The sequence below is a fragment of the Pollicipes pollicipes genome, unplaced genomic scaffold (genome assembly GCF_011947565.3).
Source record: "Pollicipes pollicipes isolate AB1234 unplaced genomic scaffold, Ppol_2.1 Scaffold_4295;HRSCAF=5057_pilon_pilon_pilon, whole genome shotgun sequence".
Taxonomy (NCBI): domain Eukaryota; kingdom Metazoa; phylum Arthropoda; class Thecostraca; order Pollicipedomorpha; family Pollicipedidae; genus Pollicipes; species Pollicipes pollicipes.
This window is the reverse complement of record NW_023596461.1, coordinates 39,724,690-39,746,917: the sequence shown is the minus strand read 5'-3', so window position 1 is coordinate 39,746,917 and position 22,228 is coordinate 39,724,690. Positions and strand designations below refer to the sequence as shown.

The window sequence follows — 22,228 nt, the reverse complement described above, 5'->3', positions numbered from 1 at the left end:
CACGTGAACAGTGCAACCGCTTACGGGAATGTGTGCCAGCATGTGGTTATGTGTGAGTGAGAATGACAGATGCGTTGCAAATTGCTTGCAAATATGCACGGATCAGATTAAGGATGGGATGTTAACCGATGCACCAGCTTCCCGAAGCAACGCAAAAATCATTGCTGTTTTTTTAACCCATAAATCAGAGCAGTATGCGCCAATGCATCGTATGTCAAAGCAGTCAACTCAGAGAAATTCGCGATCTTCGGACGTAGGACTGATATTTAGTGTCTGAAGACTCAAACGGCTACTTCCGTTGCCCGCCCGCTGAGTCTGGCGGCCGTGAGATGCCCCTGCCACCCTGCCACCCATGTTCCAGCTTTGCCTACCACTGACCGTGAATACATTTCTGGCGCAAGGTTCCAGCCGCAGGGAGGCGCTGACAGCAGTTGGCGATGTCAGTCGTTCGGGACACGATTTCGCTATGTCGAAAACATTCGCGGACAGCACGACCTCCGGGACCTGTGCAAACACGGACATCAATCACAGCTTTCAGCAGCAAACGCATTCCATCGACGCGACACGAATGATGCGACAAGGAGCCAAGCAAGCCAGCGACGCAGCGTGATGCAGGCTTTCAACTACCATCGCCATGGCGCTCCAGCGGCCGAGCGCGCCCGGTGGGTGACCCTTTCGATGAGCGGGCGGTGGTCGGCGTGACACCGGCAGCCCGGCCGACGCCGGGTGCCCACGCGCTGACCTGGTTGCAGCGGCCGCCGCCGGCCCACACCAAGCCTGGACAGCGCAGCTGCAGCCGGTCACCAAACCAGACGTGTCCATCGACGGCCGGCAGGAGGCGGACCGGTGCCAGCAGCTGGCCGATTATGGCGTCCGCCTTCTGTGAACGCGCCACGGTCGTCCAAGCCCGGCGTATGTCGTGTACGGTGCGGTGGAAATGCACCGGTACATTTGGTTGCTAAGCAACACTTTTTGTACTTGCAATGTGCGTCAGGTCATAAGATGGCATGAAATGCTTGCGGCATACGCACGTTTCTGCAAACACGAGTCATTTGTGAGCGGTCTGTGGCCCTGCACTGGGGTAAATCAAGGTCCAGGAGTCCTTAGTGCCCAGACCGGAGACAGGAGCAACTGGATCGATAAGGCCTTACGTCCCCTATTACTAAATAATATTCCAAATGGCTTTTGCAGACCACCTCAGGCTCGTGACAAGCTTGACAAAACATGCACATTAATCTGGCAAGCACAGAGCGCTCTTCTAGTTTCACGGCGCTTGTGGCAGGCCGGAGCGGCGCAGGGTTTTGCAGTGCTGCAAGACGGGCGCCACGCAGCTAGCCGGCCATCTGTGTTCACTGGACAGTTGTCCAGTAGTCTGTGCCGGGGTAATGAAACAATTCTTAATTTTGGGCACGTGCCTACGACTGCTCGATCAGCTGATTACTCGAGCTGGGAGGGGCTTATGCTGCGATGTTATCTCCTACTTCTCGCCAAGAGACTTAGATCAGACCATGCCAACCAACAGCAAGACGGTAGATCTCCGTACCTGGACCATCAACTCCCCCCTTTCTCTCCGGCGCAGGAAATCCCGCACGCAGTCGTCCTTCCGGAAGCGGTCTTCGAACCAGTTGCCATTCTGCGTGCACGGCTTGTAGCGGCAGACCAGCGGCCGCACATCCCGCGAGGGCATCTTAGGCACCGCCATGGCCTTCTCCCACTTGTGCTGGACCTCTGTTGTTGCACCTCAGTCGACAGCGGGCTGGAAGTGACGTTTGTGGGACATCGAAAAAACGCGTACCGGAAAAAGTATATTTCAATTCGCTTTCACGATACTCATTTAGATACCTTTACATGTAAGATGACAGTTTAGCTACTAGCCTGACTTGTTTCCACACAGATGCTTCCGGAGAGAGGCGTGCAACACGCCCGTAACCTCGCAAGCAGCCGGAGTACGGCTGAGGGGTAAACTTTACGTTTAAATTGTCACAAAAATCTGACAAAGCGCTTCCAACTTCCGCTGATCTACTCAGGTCGTTGGGTGTTGTGATCTATGGAAGGAGCATGTTTTCGATTAAAGTCTCACCTGCGACAAGCGACGGGTCAGTGCATCTCCTTCCGGCGATGAAAAAGAAGTGGTGAGCGGGAAGCTCACGTCTGTGCGTACCAATGCACCCTTCGTGCTGAATTCAAGTCGTTTGTCGAATACCTCGCATGAGGCACCAATTTTGCTCGTCTTCGCATCCGTTGCCAACAGCTTCTACTTTTTTGTGTGCGAAAAGACGTGTATGGAAACCCCGGAATCCCTTTCATCAATCGATTTTTTTTAGCAATGAAGTGTCAATGCGTCTCACACTAAACGCTGCCTCGGTCTCCCACCTTGCAAACCGCACGAACGCTGCAAACGATATTTACACCTAACAGGCGCAGCACGATACGAGCACTCGCAGCTGAAGGGCAAGAACACGATAGCTCTGAAAGCTTGTGAAAGTTGTCTACGCGCCGACATCTACAGCAATTACGCCGCGAAATCTCGTAAATTCCATGACAAACCACCCAGTCTCGGATATTTTTCTCCGTCAAGCCCAGAAAGGGAGTTTCATAGCAGAGTGGGAACGGACTACGAAATGGGAACTCCTTTATTTAGTTAACATCTTCTGTGAATACATCATACACAGTAAAACTAAGGATGCGGTTCTAAAATTTCCTTTCTCAGATGGCCATGATAACTTGAGTCATCTTAGATGACGTTTGCGTGTCAAGACATAATGCAACTATTACATGCGTCACCAGGCCTTTGGAACGGGGTCCACTTGATACACAGGTTTCACAGCATTTAGCAATGCGATGAAAGACCCATTGCATATGATCTAGGTAAATGACTTGCTGCTATTTACTAAAGTTCGCTCTCTCACTGAAATAAACCGCAGCATAATTGGGTACAAGCACCAACATACATGTCACATACCGCGATATCTCATCTCAAGAACAAAAAACGGAACCACTGTTCACGGATCCACCGGCAGCTAAATATGACTCGACGCACCCAACTCAGCAGTGCTTACGCAATACGGACGACAAACATACACTCAAGTGCGCGCAAACTCGAACGCTACAGACATGCACCAACGAAACGGACAGCCAGCTCGTGGCACACATAAATGACAAAACTTGCACGCGGACTTCGTAAGATCATCCTGCATCCAGACGGCGCTACAGCCAGGTGGACGTCAACGCGCCAGGATCCAGCCAAACCGCGGACAAGACTGCTGCACTACCCTGCGCTACTGCCCGTGGTGCAAAACCCGGTCGTAACACCAGCTGCAACCGCGCGTGGCCGCAGCAGCCCGCCGCTCGAAGCGAGCAAAATAGCGGGAAGTCGCGGAGCACGGCGGAACGCCACGTGCTTGGTTCCGCAGTTGCAACAACATTCTCTCGCACTCAGCTAATTAACACCGGCTAAATAAGAATTCAGTGGAGACGACATTTCCCGATACTAAAAGGGTTGAACGAAAACGTAGCAGGTAAGAACAAGTTTCGGCTTGGCCCATACAAACTCAGCACGTTAAAATAAACGCTCCACGCCATTCAAAACGCGAACGGCCGAGAAGCGCGTCCATCTACTCTAAATCCCCCCGGGCATCCCGCACTGGTGCTCCGTCAGCTCTCCAAGAGAGCGTCCACAGCAGGCTGGCCGCACGTTCACTCGTAGGCGCGCAGCCTCCGATTCCGCCCGTCCGCTCGATCCCGCACCGACACAATGCGCCGGCCGACGCCGCGCCTGGTCCGCCTCGCGTTTCTTCGACACGAGGCGGGGCCGGGCGTCGGCGCGGCCGGCCTTGACTCCGTCCGGTGCGCCGCGCGCCATCCCCGACGAGTCTCACCGCCGCGGCCCGCCGGCTCACACCAGGTCGGCGCCGCGCGGCCGGCGGCCGGCCTCCTCCGCCTCCGGCGAGACCTCCAGCAGCGTCGGCTGGACGGCGGCGGCCTCGACCGGCGGCGGCTGAGCGGCGGCGTCGCCCGGCGACACGACCACCACGATCGGCTCCACGGGGCCGGCGGCGGCGGCCGGCTTGGCCGGCTGGTGCACCGCGACGCCCACGTCGTCCTCTGCCGGACACACAGGCGGCAACGCTCAGACACGCGCCCAGTGCCGGCCGTCACGAGGCCGAGGTTACACTCCGCTTCCTGAGCCTAGGAGATGGGCGACTCCAGTGCGTGGAGAGTGCTTCGGCCCGGTATGGCGCGGGAACTGAACTGATTCTTGCCAGGGCATTGGGAGAACGATATCGAGGAAGCTGTTTACCGTTCTAGCTAATGTGTTCCACAGAGTCATTACGCGAGCCTTAAATAACGACAGGTGGTACCACTGGCGTGGTGGAGCGAACGGATAACATCAAATAACGTGAACTCTGAGCCACTACGGCTGCGGGCCGGCGGAACGGACCGCGGTCCACGAACTGAACCACACCACTGAGCCAGACACTGCGCCGCCGATGACGACAGCGGCACAGGACGAACCGGAGCGGCTGACCACGGGCCGTCGTGCCGTGCCGCGCGGCTCCTCACCTGGCTGGTCCTCGGGCCGTGGGCCGGCGGCGGCCGCCGCTGCCGCCTGCCTCTCGCCCCCGGCAGCGGCGGCAGACCCAGACGCATCCCCGGGCTGGCCGCACACGGCGGGCGCGGTCAAACGAGACACCGCGCGCTCGACGTGCGCGGCGGCGACGAAAAAGCGGAAGGGGTAAAATGCAACGGATCGCGCTGCACTAAGTGCGCAGGCCTATGTACTCGCCGGCCGGTCATGCTTACCGACACGCAGCCCGGACGATAGCGATCACCCAGACGTCTGACGCGGATCAGTGCGACGCAACGTGCCGCTCCCGACAGCCACCGCAGTATGCATACGACAGACCGCGATCGAGTAATGGGAAACCCGCAACCAAGCGATCGGATGCCATCGATTCGGCCCCATGCATAAAATACGCGGAAATGGATACATCACTATTCGGTGCCGCATTCCCCGGTGACGAAGGGTGCGCTTCTGCCCTCTGTCATTATCACGATCACTATATAGTACAGACAGAAAAGATGATTACTGCTGCCAGACCAGTGGCAGGCCCGGTCACGCGGCACCCCCAGCCAGGGGCGGGGCTCGCCGACAGACTGTGACGTCCGCCCACGCGGCTCACCGGCACCACGAAGGTGGGCTCCTCCTCTTGGAGGGCGTTTAGACCATCGGCTGGCTGGGCGGCGCGCGCCATCATCGCATCCAGACGCTGCAGACGGCGGGAGCGGCGGGCCTGCAGGGACCACGGCGCACACGGCTCAGCACTGGCACCGACGGGGGAGGCGGGGCGGGACAACTCTCGAGAACCGCAGGGCACATGCAGGGCCGCGTCAGCGCCACGCACAGGAGCACGGACGGATGATGCACGGCAACAGGGACCGCACGTGTCAGCGCAGGGTCAGCACCAGCGCAGAAGGCAGAAGCACGCCAAGACTCCCGAGACCACGCGGCCCATGTCAGCCACCAGCCAGAGCCAACGGAACAAGCCCTGGCTGAACGGCTGGAGACCTCCTGACCGCGGCAGCCGGCACCCGTTGTCGGCGAGACCAGCCATCGGGGCCGGCTCTCCGAGGGCGGTCGGGACACTTGGCGGGCTGGGGAGTGGCCGGGCGGCGTCCTGGCGCTCGGCCGCACCACTAACCCTGTGCGGGCGGCGCGGCGGCTGGTCCCTGGCGGAATCGTCCCGTGACGTGGCGGCGGCAGCGACGGCAGCGGCGGCAGCCGGCATCCGGCCGCGGCCCTGCAACACACAGCGACGGCGGCGCTAGCTGCGGCCAAACGCTGCTCTCAAATCACAGCAAACTCCACAGCACACCACACAAGTAGTGCACCCTATGACCCTAGCTGAAACATGCTATTTGTCCCGTACAGCGCATGTTGCCGCACTCCGCTCCTGTCCTCCTAGGCAGCGCCACGCGCTGCCTAGGAGGACAGGAGTCGGGCCTTACCGACGCAGTCGCGACGGCCGATTCCAGCGGAGCGGAGTCACCCAACCGGTCAAGCAGCGGGAGCATGAGAGGCGGTGAAGCCAAGGCGAGGTCAGCTTGCCCATCAGCGCAGGCCCGGCGACCGGGTCCGTCAGCGACAGCGGCGCGGCACCGGCCCCGCCCCCGCCTGTCGCTCACCGTGCCGGTGGTACCGTAGCCGCGCCGCAAGCGCCGCTCGATCAGCGGCTCGCGCTCGTGGTCGGTGGGCGCCTCGTCCGAGTCGGACGACGCCTCCGAGTCGCCGCTAGCGCGCACACGCTGCTTGCAGACGGGACAGACGCGGCGCGAGCGCGTCAGCCACGGGTCCACGCACTTGGTGTGGTACGCTGCCGGCGGAGCGGGGACACACCGGGTCACACGAGCCGCCGGCGCCATCGACAGCGCCGACGGCTGGCACGGCATGCACTGTGGCCTCGCTGGCGCATGGGGAAGCCACATATGTGTGGTCCTCGTTCGGGTTGCGGACGAAGTAATCCGCCCGGTGTCATAAAGCCCAGTACGAGTCCCATAACCTATGATGTAGACGCACGTGCGAAGTGCATTCACTTGCTTCAACGATGATGCAGACAGTCGAGAAACTGTTGCTAACACGCATGGAGCCCTCTCAATGCTCGGAACCCCTTCTCCATGGAAAAACAGCGGTCCCTTATTAGGAGGAACTACAGCAGATACTTTGAAAACACACCTCATGCTAAATACAGATTTGAAAGAGCCGTATTACCACAATCGTTTTTAATCCATGTGACGTGATTACTGAGCTCAGTTTAGGTCGAAACGCAGGTGTGCAGCAACACCGCTTGGTCCCTGCAGCACCCGACGCCCGCCACCGTGCTTTCACCACCGTGCCGTCCATAACAGCACACACCGCACACACGGCGGACACCCAGACGCCCAACCAGCGCGACGCCACCGGCGGAGAGGGCGGCGGCGCGCGCGCCCGGCCGCGCTGCGTACCGTGGTTACAGGGCAGGATCCGCAGCTGCTCGCCGTCCTCGTAGTCGTCCAGACAGATGGCGCACGTGTCGTACGTGTGCACGGCCTTGTCGAACCGCTGCACGGGCAGCGAGTCCAGGATGCGTTTGGGCAGCCGGTGGCGGCTGGCGCGCCGGTGGTCCGCGTAACACCGGTACACCTGGCGCAGGGGCGCGGCCGTCACAGCCCTGCGTAACACCGGTACACCTGGCGCAGGGGCGCGGCCGTCACAGCCCTGCGTAACACCGGTACGCCTGGCGCGGCCGTCACAGCCCTGCGCAACACCGGTGCACCTGGCGCGGTAGTCACAGCCCTGCGCAACACCGGTACACCTGGCGTAGGGGCGCGGCCGTCACAGCCCTGCGTAACACCGGTATACCTGGCGCAGGGGCGCGGCCGTCACAGCCCTGCGTAACACCGGGACACCTGGCGCGGCCGTCACAGCCCTGCGATGCACTCAGCGCGCGCCCACACGGCAAGCGCACATCTCGCGTTTAGAGAGCTCAAGGGGCGGCGCAATATGCGCCTGATGGCGACCGTCAACCGCGCGGGAATGCGACGGAGCCTGGACGCGAACGGTGTGATGTCCGGGCGGCTGTTTTATGACGCGTGTTATTGTCGCGGTCGTTAACATCGGTGTTTCCCCACGGCGACTCTAGGGAAGCCCTAATCCGAGTATTGGGAGGCTCGAACCCAAGGGACAATGGCACAAACCGCTGAGCGCGCAGCTCGACGCCAAGCCACCTGCAGCCGCGGGTGGACCTCGGACCTTAGGACCTCGTTCTTTGTCCGCCAATCGTGTCATGTGGCGACTCTCACTTGAAACATCTCCACACAAGTGTGCACAGGAGGAAATGCTACTCTGGCTACTCAGAAACAACGCATCATAGTAAGTCGGAAAAATAGCCTAAATCTTTGAGTGGCGGCCTCAACAAAACAGACACAACGCACACACAATCCAAACAAACTGGAACCCAACACGAGCTGTTGTCAGTCGTTATGGTTTCTCTTGGGGCACGAAGTAGTCCCCGTTACGCCTGTGTACCAGCTGTGACAGCACCCCGGCACTGCACCGTCCCTCCTGCGTCGTCTTTGCTAAGCGCAGCTTGTTGCGTGGAACATTGAACCGACCACCCAAGTTGTGCCATCCAGATTAACGGATGATTTTGCCCCCACCCTTTCGCCCGACAGGAGTGCGGAGGGTTGTGCGTGTCACCCAGTGCCGCGGTACGGCCGCCGCGGGGCTGGGCTGACCGTCGTTGGCCAGTTGCTAGCTGATCTTTCCACTTCAGTCGGACTAAGCCATTCGCCCGGCCTGGAACTCGTACATGGTGCCACTGGATTGCGACTTTAGCATTTTTCGCCTGAACGACAGCGACATCGTCCATTAGGTAACAAAAGAAAGAAAGAAAAAACGTAAAAAATCGAAGTTGTCGGGCGCACTCTCGGCACTGTACCAATATAACACCTCGTCTTGTTTAGTAGTTCCGATAATGTAAAGTGATAGTAAGGCGAGCGTCATCCCAGGTTAGAGTCACATAAAGTTAAAGCCAGAGGTTGACGTTAAGTCAGCCCACAAAACACATCAGCACAATTAATGGCACACACGTCCTCATCCCAAGGGGACGATCACTTCCGGTCAAGGTCAAGTTCACGTCCGACCAAATCTTGAAAATCGCTGCCAGTAATAAAAGCGGAGCTTTTATAATGCATCAGTATCGTCACGTGTGAGGACTGTAAGTACCCGGTCATCTCGGGCCTAAGTTCTGCTAGGTCCAGAGGTCGCCTCGGGTCGCCTCGCATTACCCGTTCGAAGTACATGAATACGTGCTTTACCCCGCAACAATTTCCTTCCGCGGCCGCGGCCTCCGCGGTATGCAGACACGCAAGCGACTTGACCTCATCTCGCCCAATTAGGCAGGTTAACTGAAGGGAACAGCTTAAAATGACCGCGGCAAAAGCTGCAGATCACACGCCGTCCACTGCGGCGCGTTTCTATTTTAGCTTCGCTACCGTGTGCAGGCAGCAGGTAGCCACAATGGCACAAGAGGCGGAGAAAACGCCGAATCTGGAGAAGACGGCCTGCGCAACGTTTAGCGAGGTTCAAAGCAAGGAATCTCACATGAAATTCAATTCCTGACGCGATGGTAAGCCCGTATATGCTGACAAGCCCATATAAGCCTGTATATGCTGACAAGCCCGTACAAGCCCGTATATGCTGACAAGCCTGTACAAGCCCGTATTGCTGACAAGCCCGTGTAAGCCCGTATATGCTGACAAGCCGGTGTAAGCCCGTATATGCTGACAAGCCCGTATAAACCCGTATATGCGATGATAAGCCCGTATGTGCTGACAAGCCCGTATATGCTGACAAGCCCGTATAAGCCGGTATACGCTGACAAGCCCGTATAAGCCGGTATATGCTGACAAGCCCGTATAAGTCCGTATGTGCTGACAAGCCCGTATAAGCCCGTATATGCTGACAAGCCCGTACGAGCCCGTATATGCTGACAAGCCCGTATAAGCCTGTATATGCTGACAAGCCCGTATAAGCCCGTATATGCAGACAAGCCCGTAGGAGCCCGTATATGCTGACAAGCCCGTATAAGCCCGTATATGTTGACAAGCCTGTACAAGCCCGTATATGCTGACAAGCCCGTATAAGCCCGCACATGCTCACAAGCCCGTACAAGCCCGTATATGCTGACAAGCCCGTATAAGCCCGCATATGCTGACAAGCCCGTATAAGCCCGTACATGCTGACAAGCCCGTACAAGCCCGTATATGCTGACAAGCCCGTATACGCCCGTATATGCTGACAAGCCCGTACGAGCCCGTATATGCTGACAGGCTTATCATCATTCTCAACACGAACGAGGCTAACCAGTCGTGCCTGGTGTAAACATCTTGCTGATGACGCAATCATAATGAACAAGGTACGCGTGGATCACTTTTTCGGCGCAGCGTTCTGCGTATAACAGCTGCATCCCGAGTGTCATTACGGTAATCCAAACAGTGGACTTTGGTACGGTGTTTACAAGAGCTGCAGCGATGGGCACTACATGCCTTCCATGACGAGCACTTTCCACGCCACTGTGAGAGAACGACTTCTACTGGGACAACCGGTCTTGCGTTCCCAGAACGTTTGCAGGAGCTCCGCACCCGGCAGATGGGAGGGGACGGTGGGGAGGAGGAGGGGGAGAGGGGGGTCGCCAGTCCCTTGCCCTCCGCCCGGAGAAAGTGGGGGGGGGGGGGGAGTTCCCTACACTCGAGTCATTGGCGGACTGACAGCCGGCGGAGGCTCACGCTATGCTGTGCAGTCGGCAAGCGGGAGCCGCCGACCAGCCGACGCCACCGTGCAGCAGCTCAGCCCAGGGGCGGGCCACAGCAGAGGAAGGGGTCAGGGCGCTACCGCAGGGCAGCTCGGCCCGGGGGCGGGCCACCGCAGAGGAAGGGCCAGGGCGCTACCGCAGGGCAGCTCGGCCCAGGGGCGGGCTACAGCTGAGGAAGGGCCAGGGCACTTCCGCAGGGCAGCTCGGCCCGGGGGCGGGCCACCGCAGAGGAAGGGTCGGGGCACTACCGCAGGGCAGCTCGGCCCGGGGGCGGGCCACAGCTGAGGAAGGGTCAGGGCACTACCGCAGGGCAGCTCGGCCCGGGGGCGGGCCACAGCTGAGGAAGGGTCAGGGCGCTACCGCAGGGCAGCTCGGCCCGGGGGCGGGCCACAGCTGAGGAAGGGTCAGGGCACTTCCGCGATGCAGCTCAGCCCAGGCCGTTCCCGCAGCAGAGGCTTCGGAGCGTTAGAGCAGCCGCGGCAACGACGCCCCGAAACGGGCCTCATCGCGGCCGGTCCTGACCTTCAGACTCCAAGTACACTGTTCCTGTCCCGGCAATGCGTCATGCGCCCGGACGGCGGCTCAGGCGTTAGGTGACGCCGCCTGCGGGGCTCTATAGCGCCCCGACCGTCGCCAGCGACCGAGCTCGGCAGCAAATAGCACAGGGCATTGGTGCACGCGGTCAAACGTAAACAGAGGGCGGATGCGCCTGACGGTGGGCGCGACCGTACGGACAGACCCGCCTGACAACGCCGTACCAGCCAAATATTGACTATCAGCGACCCAGCGTTCGCCGGGCGGGGGGGGGGGGGGGGGCGCGCCACGTCAGAAGGTCCACAACAGTGCAGAACCTTCCCGCAGTAGGTACCTGGCAGCGGTATGTGTACATAAGTCTACACATCAGTTAGTGCCCGTGAGCATTTCATATCTGCTCACTGTGGAAACCGCAAATTCGTTGGTCCAATGGTTTCATTCTGAACAGCAAAGCTCTCGCCTGCTGCCCGACGTTTCATGAGTGCCACAGCACGTGTCGTGGCCCACAAAATCCAACGCCGATAACGTTATGCCCTGGCGTAGAAGCACGAACTCACCAAGCTGTCAGCGTGGTGAGCTTGTGAGCTCTTATCGCACTACAAAATCGCACTTGACTTGGCACTTCGCACACTATCGCACTCCCTTGAAAACAATTATCGACATTCGCCGTTTGCGTCTGGACGCGGTAACCTGCGTGCATCAGTCCTCCACAGACCCCGTGCCGGTGTTCGATGGCGGGCCCGCAGGACCGACGCCGCGGGCCGAGCACTAACCATGATGCCGACGAGCACGACGAAGCAGACGGCGATGACTACCGCGAACGGTATCAGGTAGTCGGAGAAGTCGAACGGGTACCCGCTGGTGATCCTCAGGTGGTAACTGCCGAACAGAATCGTCCGTGCAGCTGGTCAAAATCAATCACCACAAAAAGCAAGCGAGACAGCGGCCAGTGGTCCGCCAGTTCCAACATCGTCCCGGTTCCTTTCTGATAGTGTTACTCAAGCCTACCAGCGTCGAGTCACACCAGCACCTGTGTGCCGCTGTCAGACGACAGGGCCGCTCGATTCGCCGCCGCCGCGCGGCGCTGCCCCCCACGCGTGACGTCACGCACCCGGATCCAGGCCGCGACCGGGCGCCGCCGGTAAACAGCAGCTATCGGCGGGGTCCACCACTGACACGAGCCCCGGCTCCGGCAGACCGTGGCACCGGTCTGCGTGCGCACCGACCGCCTCACTGGCTTATCACAGACGGCAGCCCCCGGCGTCAACTGTCGGAGCAGACGCCTGCGCTTTCTTCGTCATCTGGTGGGGCCGGTTGTGTACACTGTTCACGACGGAGGCGCGGAGGCGCCAGGCATAGTTGGCCTTGGGCCTTCTGATGGTTTGACCTCCTGCCGTCGCAGGTAAAGGCACCGCCTCTGCCGGCCAGAACTCACATAGAGGCGTTGGTGAAGCGGGTGAGCATGATGCCGTTACTTTGGCCCACGAAGAAAGACGGGATGTTGATCTTCTTGGAGCCGTCTCCGTGCATCGGAGCTGAAACGGGCCGGCGCCGTCATCACCTGGCGTCACAGGAGTCGGAGGCGATCCCGGACCCAGGGGTACATGACACCGACAATAGCACGGGCAGCACACTCTCAATTGTTCATAATTCCAGCAGTTGTCTTTGTTTCCTAGTCTCTATCCCCTTTGTCTTACATGTCTCCTGCCCTCTTGGTGGACGACGGCTTGCACACATCCATAGCATTGCAAAGTCCTTCAAAAGGCCAACAGACCTCACAAATGCGGCCCGCTCCTTCCAGCCCAGATCCCCTACCTCCCCCTCCCTCCCCACACTCACTAATGGCGTCCGAGTTGATATTGAAGACGATTGCAGCGCTGAAGCCGGCGTCCTGGGCGCGCGCCACCTTTTCCTGGAAGGTGCAGGCTCCGCGCTGGATGAGCAGCATCCAGCGGCGGCCGGTGCCGGTCGGCGCCGACACGTTCAGTGCGCCGCAGGCGGTCAGAGGCCGGCTCAGCATCAGCGGCCCCTGCCGGCGGCGCGCGGGGCGATGCGTCACGCGGACCCATCTCAGGTGCCTCGCCGGGCTGGCGCCGTGCGCAGGTCGGCCGGCCGGTGGAGAGCCGCACGCCAAATACGGACCAGGCTGGGTGAGGCATGCCACTGGCAACAGCGCGGCCTCGACATGCTAGGCGATTGCGTCCACAATACGTGTGCAAGGCGCGCATCTGTGCAGATCATCCTGAAGTTCCACTTAGCGCTAGCAATAGTCGATACAGGCAACGAGGTCTGGCATGAAGAGAACAGGATCCGAAGAGTTGCCCAAAAGCGTTGCGCAAACAGGTTAAAATAGCGGCACCCCACCCGGGGCTCCACCACCATCACCACTGGCTGCACCCCCGTGGCCGCTTGGCGGTAACGTATGGCAGTCAAACCAGCCAGCAGCCCGCCGTCGGCCCCGCCGCGCCCGGCACCGCTCTCACCCCGATGCCATGTGCGCCGACTTCAGGCCCGAACGCCGACGGCGCGTCCTCCATTGAGGTCACGGTGATGTTGATGTCATCGTTGATGACGTAAATGTCGGCGGCGGCGCCGCGCAGCTGGGCGCAGAGGAACCGGCCGCCAGCAGCGCGACCAGGCAGCGGCCCACCATGGCGGCGGCGGGAGGGGGCTGCCGCTGCGCCGTTCACGGTCGGCCGAAGCTGCAGCCTGCGGCGGCGGCACCACGCGCGTCACCGCCACCGCGCCAGCCAGGTCAGCCACGTGAGCACCCGCCAGGCCACATACCAATTTGGATCAGTAAGGGGGCTTTCTTTTGGGGGATGCCCAGAAAGGGATCATGATGTGAAAGGAGTCTGGAGGAAGTGTGGTGCAGTCACAACAGAATCTCTGCCTTGCCTTTGTCCAGTTGTTTTGTAGTACTTTTGAGATCCAAATCACCCTACAATCAGCTGGGATATGCAACTATTCTGGTGTTGAACCAGGTAACACTCCTTCACCCTGGACAATGATGGAGTATCTTCAATCCAGTCCCCTACTGCATTATGATATGCCCTCTACACATGCTGGTGACAATGCAGACTAACTCACTGCCAAATCACTGAAAGCATGAAATCTATTGATTCCATTTTGTTAAGCAGACTGTCCATGGTACACAAAAGTCACCAACAGGTGCAGATGTCCCTTGCAGGGAAGAACAGAAAACAGGAACATAGAGCATATCCTGGAGATATCTGGTGTAAATATATATATATATATATATATATATATATATATATATATATAATCTATCCTGCCACTGCACATATGACATCATTGGTGGCCAGCTGCATTTTCCATGAATGCTCCAGAAATGTATAACATGGAATAGATTCTGGTATGATTATAAGGCATATCCTTGTTTTTAATTTTAATAATTCATATTTCAGCATCATCATAATCATAACCATAATCATCATCATTATCAAACAGCCCTTAAAATGCACAGCTTGAGCCATGTATCATATGCAAGGTGCAGCTGCCTAGCAAAGATCATTTGCTTCCTGCACTGGTACCTTTGATGGCCAAAACACCATTATTCCAGGAAAAATAAGCAAAAATTGTGAGGTAGCATATGCTCCAGCCATTGCAGGTTTTATCAGCATGTTTTGATAACACACAAACCTAAAGTAACATATCAAAGATATCATAAACAGCAAAATGCACTTGTCTTCATCCTAACAATACAAAAAAAAGTTTGGTATGTTCACTAGCAAAGCTAGCAAAATAGGATTAACTAATCAAATACCCCCAGGAAATGGCAACTGTCCATGATGACCTAGCTGGTAGAAAATATCTATGACATGACCATGCAGATCTTGTGATAAAATTAGTATGCAGAATATGGATAAAAAACATGGAACATTTTCATTTAAAAAAACTAGACACATCCTGCAATAAAATTGGTTAAATGCTATGTCACACTGAACACCTTTGCATTACAACAAGCTTAGAAAGTGCGATGGACCCCACGTTATTTCTGCAGACTGCTAAATCCACCTTATAAGAGTTTTTTTTAATAGCCAGGCACATTCTACACTTTACAGGGTGGGTGCACTGAGTCACATCTTGTTGTGTTTGAATCAAGCTATACTTACAAAGGATTTCTAACATATCACTCAAAACAACCTAAAAAATATCAAACATATAACATTTATCTTATAAAGCTAAGACACCAACACAAGAACATATTTTGCCAACTGATGATTCATAGTGAGAATTTGTCCCCTTCTGGAAATGTAAGCCGGATCGACATACAACAATGGCCTCTTCCAAAATAATCACACTTTAAAGCAAATAATGTTTACAGGCCAGCCTGCTCAAATAATTTTCCTCGATGTGAATCGCAATGCACCAACAAAGTATTACTCAGTGAACCTCCATCACAGTACGAGCGCGCCACCCATGCCTCCACCACAAGTCGTGCCGTCGTCCGCGAACGCACATTCTACTCCCTGCATACCTTTTTCAATAACACCGTTTCAGGCAGCTCAGTTTTCCCTTTAAAGTAATCCAGAAGAACCTACCAACCATAATATTCCACCTGTTCAGTACAATCCCTCACAAGGCGCCAAGCCCCACATCCGCAACCTCCCCACAAATGGCGCAATACATGAAAACAAACCAAGGTTCCCCAGAATTTCCAATGTATGGAAGTTAAAGCACTGTTTGAGTATATTATGACGCAGTCATCACGGACTTCGGGATTTCTTAACATCGTACGCAAACGATCAGAGCACTATCGACATTTGTCACTACATGATTGATCTAGCTATGGACTGATTCCTTCTAAAGACGTGTCGTGTCATTTTGTTTTGATTTTTATTTGATTTTTTCCCATCCACCTAGGTTTGGCTCCGTTTGGAGAAGGCTGTGCGTATACACCCTCCAAAACGTAGGGCAGTTACGCACCGGGCTTATACACCCTCCAAAACAGAGGGCGGTTACGCACCGGGCTTATACACCCTCCAAAAATCTTTCAGATGGTTGTACGTGTCAAGAATACGCGCCTTGGCAGCCTTGGAGGCAAGGAAGTGCAAAAATGCAGAGTCCCGTGCGAGAGGCCGGTTCTATGCGTGATAAACATCAAACGATCACTGTGGTATTGTAGCGCAGTGAATTACGGCAGTGCTTCAACATGCTCCGCTGCGCCGTTTGGAAATGTAACCCACTCACGAGTTGATTGCGACCCGCCAGGCCGCGCGTATGGGGTTGTGCCTGAAATTATGGTGTGTTTGGGGCTTTTGTGTGTTATGCACGAAAGCTAAAGAAGTGTATTGTACCCGGTACTGTTCCTGTGTGCGGTAGCCGTTTGGTAACCTGATGTTAATGTTAAAGGCACAGGTTTTTCTCCATGATTTTAGTGTAAGGCGGCATTGGGCCGCTGGTTGCAGGGAGTTGAGTACTTTGCCTGCTGTCTTGCACTATGCTTGTGTGTGTTGTGTTTCTATAGCTGCAGTTTTGAGGACATGTATGAACCTGGTGGTACAAAATATACCGCATCATTGTTATTACATGTTGTAAAGCTGATGCATCTCTTCAATTAATCCAGACACTGCTCAGATAACTAGCCTCTTTTTTATTTTTTGTTTGAAATCATTTTGAGGCATGATACATGTGCAGTACAAATGACAGCTAGCAAACATAATGCCATGAATATTTATGTGTAGGACTAGGTTGCAATCTCATCTAATCACACATTATGGTTGTTTTGGGGACTGAATCCCATGTCACATGAATTTTTCATCATCACATCATCATCCTTAGGTATATGAGTGCATATAAGCACATTATGTGATGGATATATAATTTCCATGAAAGTGATCAGATATGACACTTTTTGTAGCTGTTCCATTGCATGCTTTGTGGTCCAAGCTTCATAACTGGCCTCTTTTTTATTTTTTGTTTGAAATCATTTTGAGGCATGAGATATGAGCAGTACAAATGACAGCTAGCAAGCATAATGCTGCAAATATTTATGTATAGGCTTGGGTTGCAATCTCATCTGATCACATATTATGGTTGTTTTGGGGACTGAATACCATGTGAGGTCAATTTTTCATGATCACATCATCATCCTTAGGTATATGAGTGCATGTAAGCACATTATGTGATGGATATATAATTTCCATGAAAGTGATCAGATATGTCATTTTTTGTAGCTGCTCCATTGCATGCTTTGTGGTACAAGCTTCATAACTTGCTGTATGAGTCTAATTATATCAAGGGTATCATAAAGGCCTAGCTCTTCATTTGAAACCTGATGATAACTATAGCACTCTAATTTTTTTGCGTAGATATACCAGGGACTTGCAATGAAATTGTCAGAAACAGGTACCCAACAGGGAGGTGTGGAAAGAGGGGTGTCTGCAGTCTTTACAGTGAGAAGAACTATCACAAGACTGTGCTGCTGTGAATAGACATTGGACATGCATTGGTGCCCTAAGCCACCAGTAGTGAGAACTGTGCATGCTGTATAGAAAAGAAATGCTGTGACCAGGTCTTTTACTTATGTCCCATTGTCATTGATATCTAGAATAAGGACACTGTATGGCTGCTCCTGGTATTTGGAAAACCATGCTGGAGTGTGTTATGCATGGATAAATACAGGCAGGCTGTGCACTAGGCATTGTCTAATTGTTACAAAAAAGTTTGCTTTCCTCTTTTGCTGACAAATTTAAATTTCTACCTCTGAAAATTATGAAATCTGCATCTCAAACAAGACATGAGCAGAGTGGTAGCTTTTATGCAGCAGTTTCAAAATTGATTTTCCTGTGGGATAAGCAATCCAGAACCATGCATGACATGACTAGCATACTGTGTGTCATGTTGGCCTCATATGACCTCATCTTGACATCCTACCTACATCTTGACTATGTAATGACCAGAAAAAAATTGTAGCTGATGTTTCAGCTGCATAATGCAATCAAATTGAATGTGCAAAATATTTTGAATCATAGATTGCATGAATACAGCAAATTATCATGGTAACATATGGAATGACCTTGACCTGACCCACTGTGGCATCTACATGTCCATGACACAGCACCCTCATTTACCCAAAGAGCATATACTTTTTGAGGAAATGAAGCACTCCAATTGACCCAGCCCCTGCAAACATGTAATGGGGGTCTGCAGACCTTTGCCCTGACCTTGACCTTTCATGTCAGCATGATTTCTAATTGTTATTTCTTTAGGATGCACTCATGGACTCTTTCAGTTTGCATATATATTTCCAACTAAGGCAATTAATTCCCGAAAAAGCTTTGTGAGTTTTGTCTCCCGGCTTTCCAGCCCGGGGCGCTCGGCTGGGACGCCAGGCAATCAATTATTGATAAACCTTGCAGCTGATATTTTGGCCTATTTGGAGAAGAAATAGTCTTGTTATAGTCTTGTTGGATGGGAAGGTGTATGATAAAACCAAGGCCGTCGCCTCTAATGTGTTCTTTTGTGCATATTGCTTGCATCTTGAGAAAATGCTAACATGGAACATGAAAAAATGAAAATCAAAAATTCTTGATATGGTTGAGTTCGTATCACCCTACTTAGGTATGGCGCGATCGAGACAAAGCAGGGCTATTTCGTTTTTCCCAGCAAACTGACGAGCAGGTGCATCTCGGGACCCGAAATCGGTAGAGAATGGCCCATTTTAATCACCCGTTATGCAACATACCAGCATCTCGGCGCCAGCTCGGCACCGAAGGTACAAGAGCCGCACCTGTGCCATGAAGCGCAGGTTAGCACCTTCCGAATTTTGCCTTTTCTCAGCCAATGGCAGCTGACACTAAAACGTTGTCGGTGACAGTAACAGCGACAGTTTCTTATCGCTGAATCTGTGGTGGCGGCGTAGAAATCATGTTGCCTACGTCGTCCTTCATCTCTGGCGGCAAGTAGGCGTGATTCGGCGCAGTACTTTCAGTATCATGTTCACCACAGATGAGCACCACGTCATCAAATCGTTTACAGTTCATGCATTGGTATATGGGGCAGCACGTCGACAGGTACTGATGCGCTTTTTCCTCACGCTGCACAGTCTCGCATCGTGATCGCAATGGGAAACCCACCCTAGGTTGCGTGGGAACTGGACAAAAGGGAAACAGCGGCATCAGAGGCCGAGCCCGAGGATTGCCTTGCCCTGCAGTTTTTAGTATCATAATTGTAAAACCTGCATACCACTTGAATAATCTCACACAATGATACCCCGTGGCACAGACAGCGGCGGCACAGATAGCACGCCCCCACCCCCTCCCTTAGGATCCCCAAGGGCTCGCTCAGAGCCCTTGGTATCGACGATTGAGGGCCCGTTTTGAGTGCCAAAAGGTCTGACTGGCGGTCGCATTAAGGTGCCTGACGTTGCTGGCTGGGCTTGCAAATACCAGTCGGAGGGCTCTTTGTATCGATTGCAGGGGACCCCTGCGTCGATAAGAGCCAATCGGTCGGTTGGGCACCACCAGAACCAAACATCTGGCTCCTCGGTAGTCTAGGTCTGAAGACCCATTTCTAAAGCAACGGCAAAGCCGGGGTTCCTATGTCGCCCAGGGTCCCAAGTGCCTGACATAAGGTCCCGCGTTGGGAAGGTGCCCCGAGGCCGTCAAGAGCCGTGTTCGAGGGGATCCGAAGACCTTGGGACCAAAGCTCAAGGGCCTGGGCGGAAGACAGAAGGGCCAAAGTGCTGGCTGTAGGTTACGACTCTCCGGTGGTAGCGCCGTAGCCTCAAATATCAGTCAGAACGTCTTTTCCACCGATTGGGGACCCCTAGGGCAATGTGGACCCCTACTTCAGCGAGACATCACTAACACCGAACAGTTGTTTTCGTGCCGGTCTGAGCCCTGAGAGCCCGCTTCCCAAGCATGGATGAGGCCGAGCCCGAGGATTGCATTGGTCTGGACCCCTGCGACAACGAGAAGCCCTTGTGGCGGTCAGTGTCCCACAGTGCCCAACAGTAGCTCCTCTTAGGCTTGCAGCCACAACAGCTAGCCAAATCATCTGTCGTCTGAATGCATCGCGTCTATCTGGATGCCAGTGTTGTGGTTACCAGAAAACGACTGTGCTTCATCGTAGGGTGACGATCTGGACACAGCACATCTATTGCGTATCATATATTGCATATGTGTATAAAATGTAATGCGTAAAAGGCAAAGGTAAGTAATAATTTATAACACACATATGTAAAGCATAATGTATAAAACGCATATGTATATTAAACGTAAATGACAGCTAAAGCCACGCGTCCACCGCCGCTGGTCAAGCATGTCGCAAGTCAGGGACAACGACATGACACCACATCCGAACGTAAGGACATCATGTTTGGCGCTAAAAGAAAATAACTGTTCATCGACCCACTATAACGTAACTATGTACAGCTACGCATAATTAACCAATACGCTGCCCCCAAACACGAGTGCACCCATGCAGCCATGGCACTCACAGATCCATGACGACCTACCGACGGCTAGGGCAGGTCGTCGTGCTGCATCTGATATGGCCAGCTTAAAACAATGTAGCAATTATCTGAAGTCCAAAAGAAGACGGCTACTTGCCACTCAAGGCAGCCTATGCTCTGGGGAGAAACTACCGCTACTTGCACAGTGAACAGATACATGCACCCATACCCATAACATGACCAACAGAACAGCGCGTGCTGAACCACATTTCACACACACCACATTGCACGGCGGAACCAATGAGGTGGTCCTCCCCACGACCACACAACCAATCACATTCTTCATCGAACTGGTCCACCCAGGCCAGGAGCATCTTCCACGCAGATCGGGTGAAGCAATGTCCCAGAGATAGCAGTACATCTGGATTGGCTTTCAGCCTGCTGAGGTGGATGACATCCCAGGCCCGTACGTCCCCTTCACCGAACAGGCCTTTATTCGATGAGTTCTTGAGAATCCAGCGTAGCATGGCTGCAACAAGGGCCAGTGAGATATATTTTGCGCTATGGAACGCGCGAGATAATAGCAGAAGTGAACGTTACGGTGGAAGAGACGACCCAAGAGTAAAACATACGAAGCCAGTAACCCATGTAAAATTGTGAAACTAGATTTCCTCGCTGCGTTGCAGCATTAGTTTCTGATTCTTTGCGGGCAGCAGTGCACTGACATGCAGCGTACGCGGGCTTCTGTTTCAATAGCTTTCACCTCAAAATTAGGTTGTCCTTGGGAATGACACGGGAGAATTATCATCGACGACATGCGGGACCTCGGACCCGTGCATACTTTTAGTACATGGTGCCCAAAGTATCACGAAAAGTGCGACCGTGTTTCATCTCAACGCCGGTTACAATGCACTATGTTGCAACATCTATGCTCTTCACGGCTCAATCTTTCTCGTTTGAAGTCAAAACGTATTGCGTACATAGGAATCGTGACATGGGCCGTTTCCCGTCGAATTAATGGGCCTTCGTGCCGGACGGTGTCGGGATGACATGACAATTTGCAAACGCCTTCACCAGGTGCTTCGTCGCACTTTTCTGTCCGCTGGAGGTCCCGGAAAACAAATCCTTATACGCTGAAGAAGGCGCAGCTATGTTTTAAGCTCGCAGGCGAGTGCCGGTCGACTCGAAGCCACAGGTTGGCCCGCAATGTTAGTAATACACTCACTGTTGACAAGCAGAGGGAGGGAGGGAAGGGAGGGAGAAGGAGGAGGAAGGGGAGGGAGAGAGAGAGAGAAGGGGAGGGAGAGAGAGAGAGAGGGAGAGAGAGAGAGAGGAGAGAGAGAGAGAGAGAGAGAGAGAGAGAGAGAGAGAGAGAGAGAGAGAGAGAGAGAGAGAGAGAGAGAGAGAGAGAGAGAGAAGAGAGAGAGAAGAGAGAGAGAGAGAGAGAGAGATAGAGAGAGAGAGAGAGAGAGAGAGAGAGAGAGAGAGAGAGAGAGAGAGAGAGAGAAGAGAGAGAGAGAGAGTAGAGAGAGAGAGAAGAGAGAGAGATAGAGAGAGAGAGAGAGAGAGAGAGAGAGAGAGAGAGGAGAGAGAGGAGAGAGAGAGATAGGAGAGAGAGAGAGAGAGAGAGCGAGATAGGGATAGAGAGAGGATAGAAGGAGAGAGAGAGAGAGAGAGAGAGAGGAGAGAGAGAGAGAGAGAGAGAGAGGGATAGAGAGAGAAGAGAGAGAGAGAGAGAGAGAAGAGAGAGAGAGAGAGATAGAGAGAGAGAAGAGAGAGAAGAGGAGAGAGAGAGAGAAGAGAGAGAGAGAGGAGGAGAGAAGGAGAGAGAGAGAGAGAGAGAGAGAAGAAGAGAGAGAGATAGATAGAGAGAGAGAGGAGAGGAAGAGAGAGAGAGAGAGAGAGAGAGAGAGAGAGAGAG

At 54.3% G+C, this 22,228-nt stretch overlaps 2 protein-coding genes across 2 annotated transcripts in view; both read right to left on the bottom strand.

Annotated features, from left to right (window-relative positions):
• LOC119097534 (cilia- and flagella-associated protein 161) overlaps positions 1-3,843 on the bottom strand; it is an 8,914-nt gene extending 5,071 nt beyond the window's left edge. Inside the window, exons 1-4 of the mRNA XM_037220566.1 lie at positions 2,081-3,843; positions 1,544-1,756; positions 743-880; positions 379-504 (exon numbers count right to left, since the gene is read on the bottom strand). Coding sequence (XP_037076461.1) covers positions 379-504; positions 743-880; positions 1,544-1,702 — 423 coding nt within the window. The 5' untranslated portion in view covers positions 1,703-1,756; positions 2,081-3,843. The remainder of the gene's footprint in view (positions 1-378; positions 505-742; positions 881-1,543; positions 1,757-2,080) is intronic.
• Positions 3,844-4,828: 985 nt separating this feature from the next.
• LOC119097533 (E3 ubiquitin-protein ligase RNF13) lies at positions 4,829-15,524 on the bottom strand. The gene is made up of 11 exons (XM_037220565.1): positions 15,388-15,524; positions 13,370-13,595; positions 12,726-12,915; positions 12,322-12,421; positions 11,660-11,765; positions 7,214-7,227; positions 7,003-7,166; positions 6,187-6,374; positions 5,703-5,801; positions 5,184-5,294; positions 4,829-4,840 (listed from the first exon to the last, which is right to left on the bottom strand). Exons 2-11 carry the CDS (start codon positions 13,421-13,423, stop codon positions 4,829-4,831), a joined length of 1,038 nt encoding a protein of 345 aa, XP_037076460.1. The 5' UTR covers positions 13,424-13,595; positions 15,388-15,524.
• Between the last annotated feature and the right edge of the window lie 6,704 nt (positions 15,525-22,228).

Bases quoted from the DNA above. Each gene is read 5' to 3' on its own strand.
- LOC119097533 (XM_037220565.1), bottom strand. From the start codon at position 13,423: ATGGAGGACGCGCCGTCGGCGTTCGGGCCTGAAGTCGGCGCACATGGC. The intron at 11,766-12,321 runs GTGAGTTCTGGC...TCTGTTCGGCAG, and splicing joins CGCTTCACCAACGCCTCTAT to TTACCACCTGAGGATCACCA. The intron at 5,295-5,702 runs GTTAGTGGTGCG...TGGTCCCTGCAG, and splicing joins CGCCGCGCCGCCCGCACAGG to GCCCGCCGCTCCCGCCGTCT.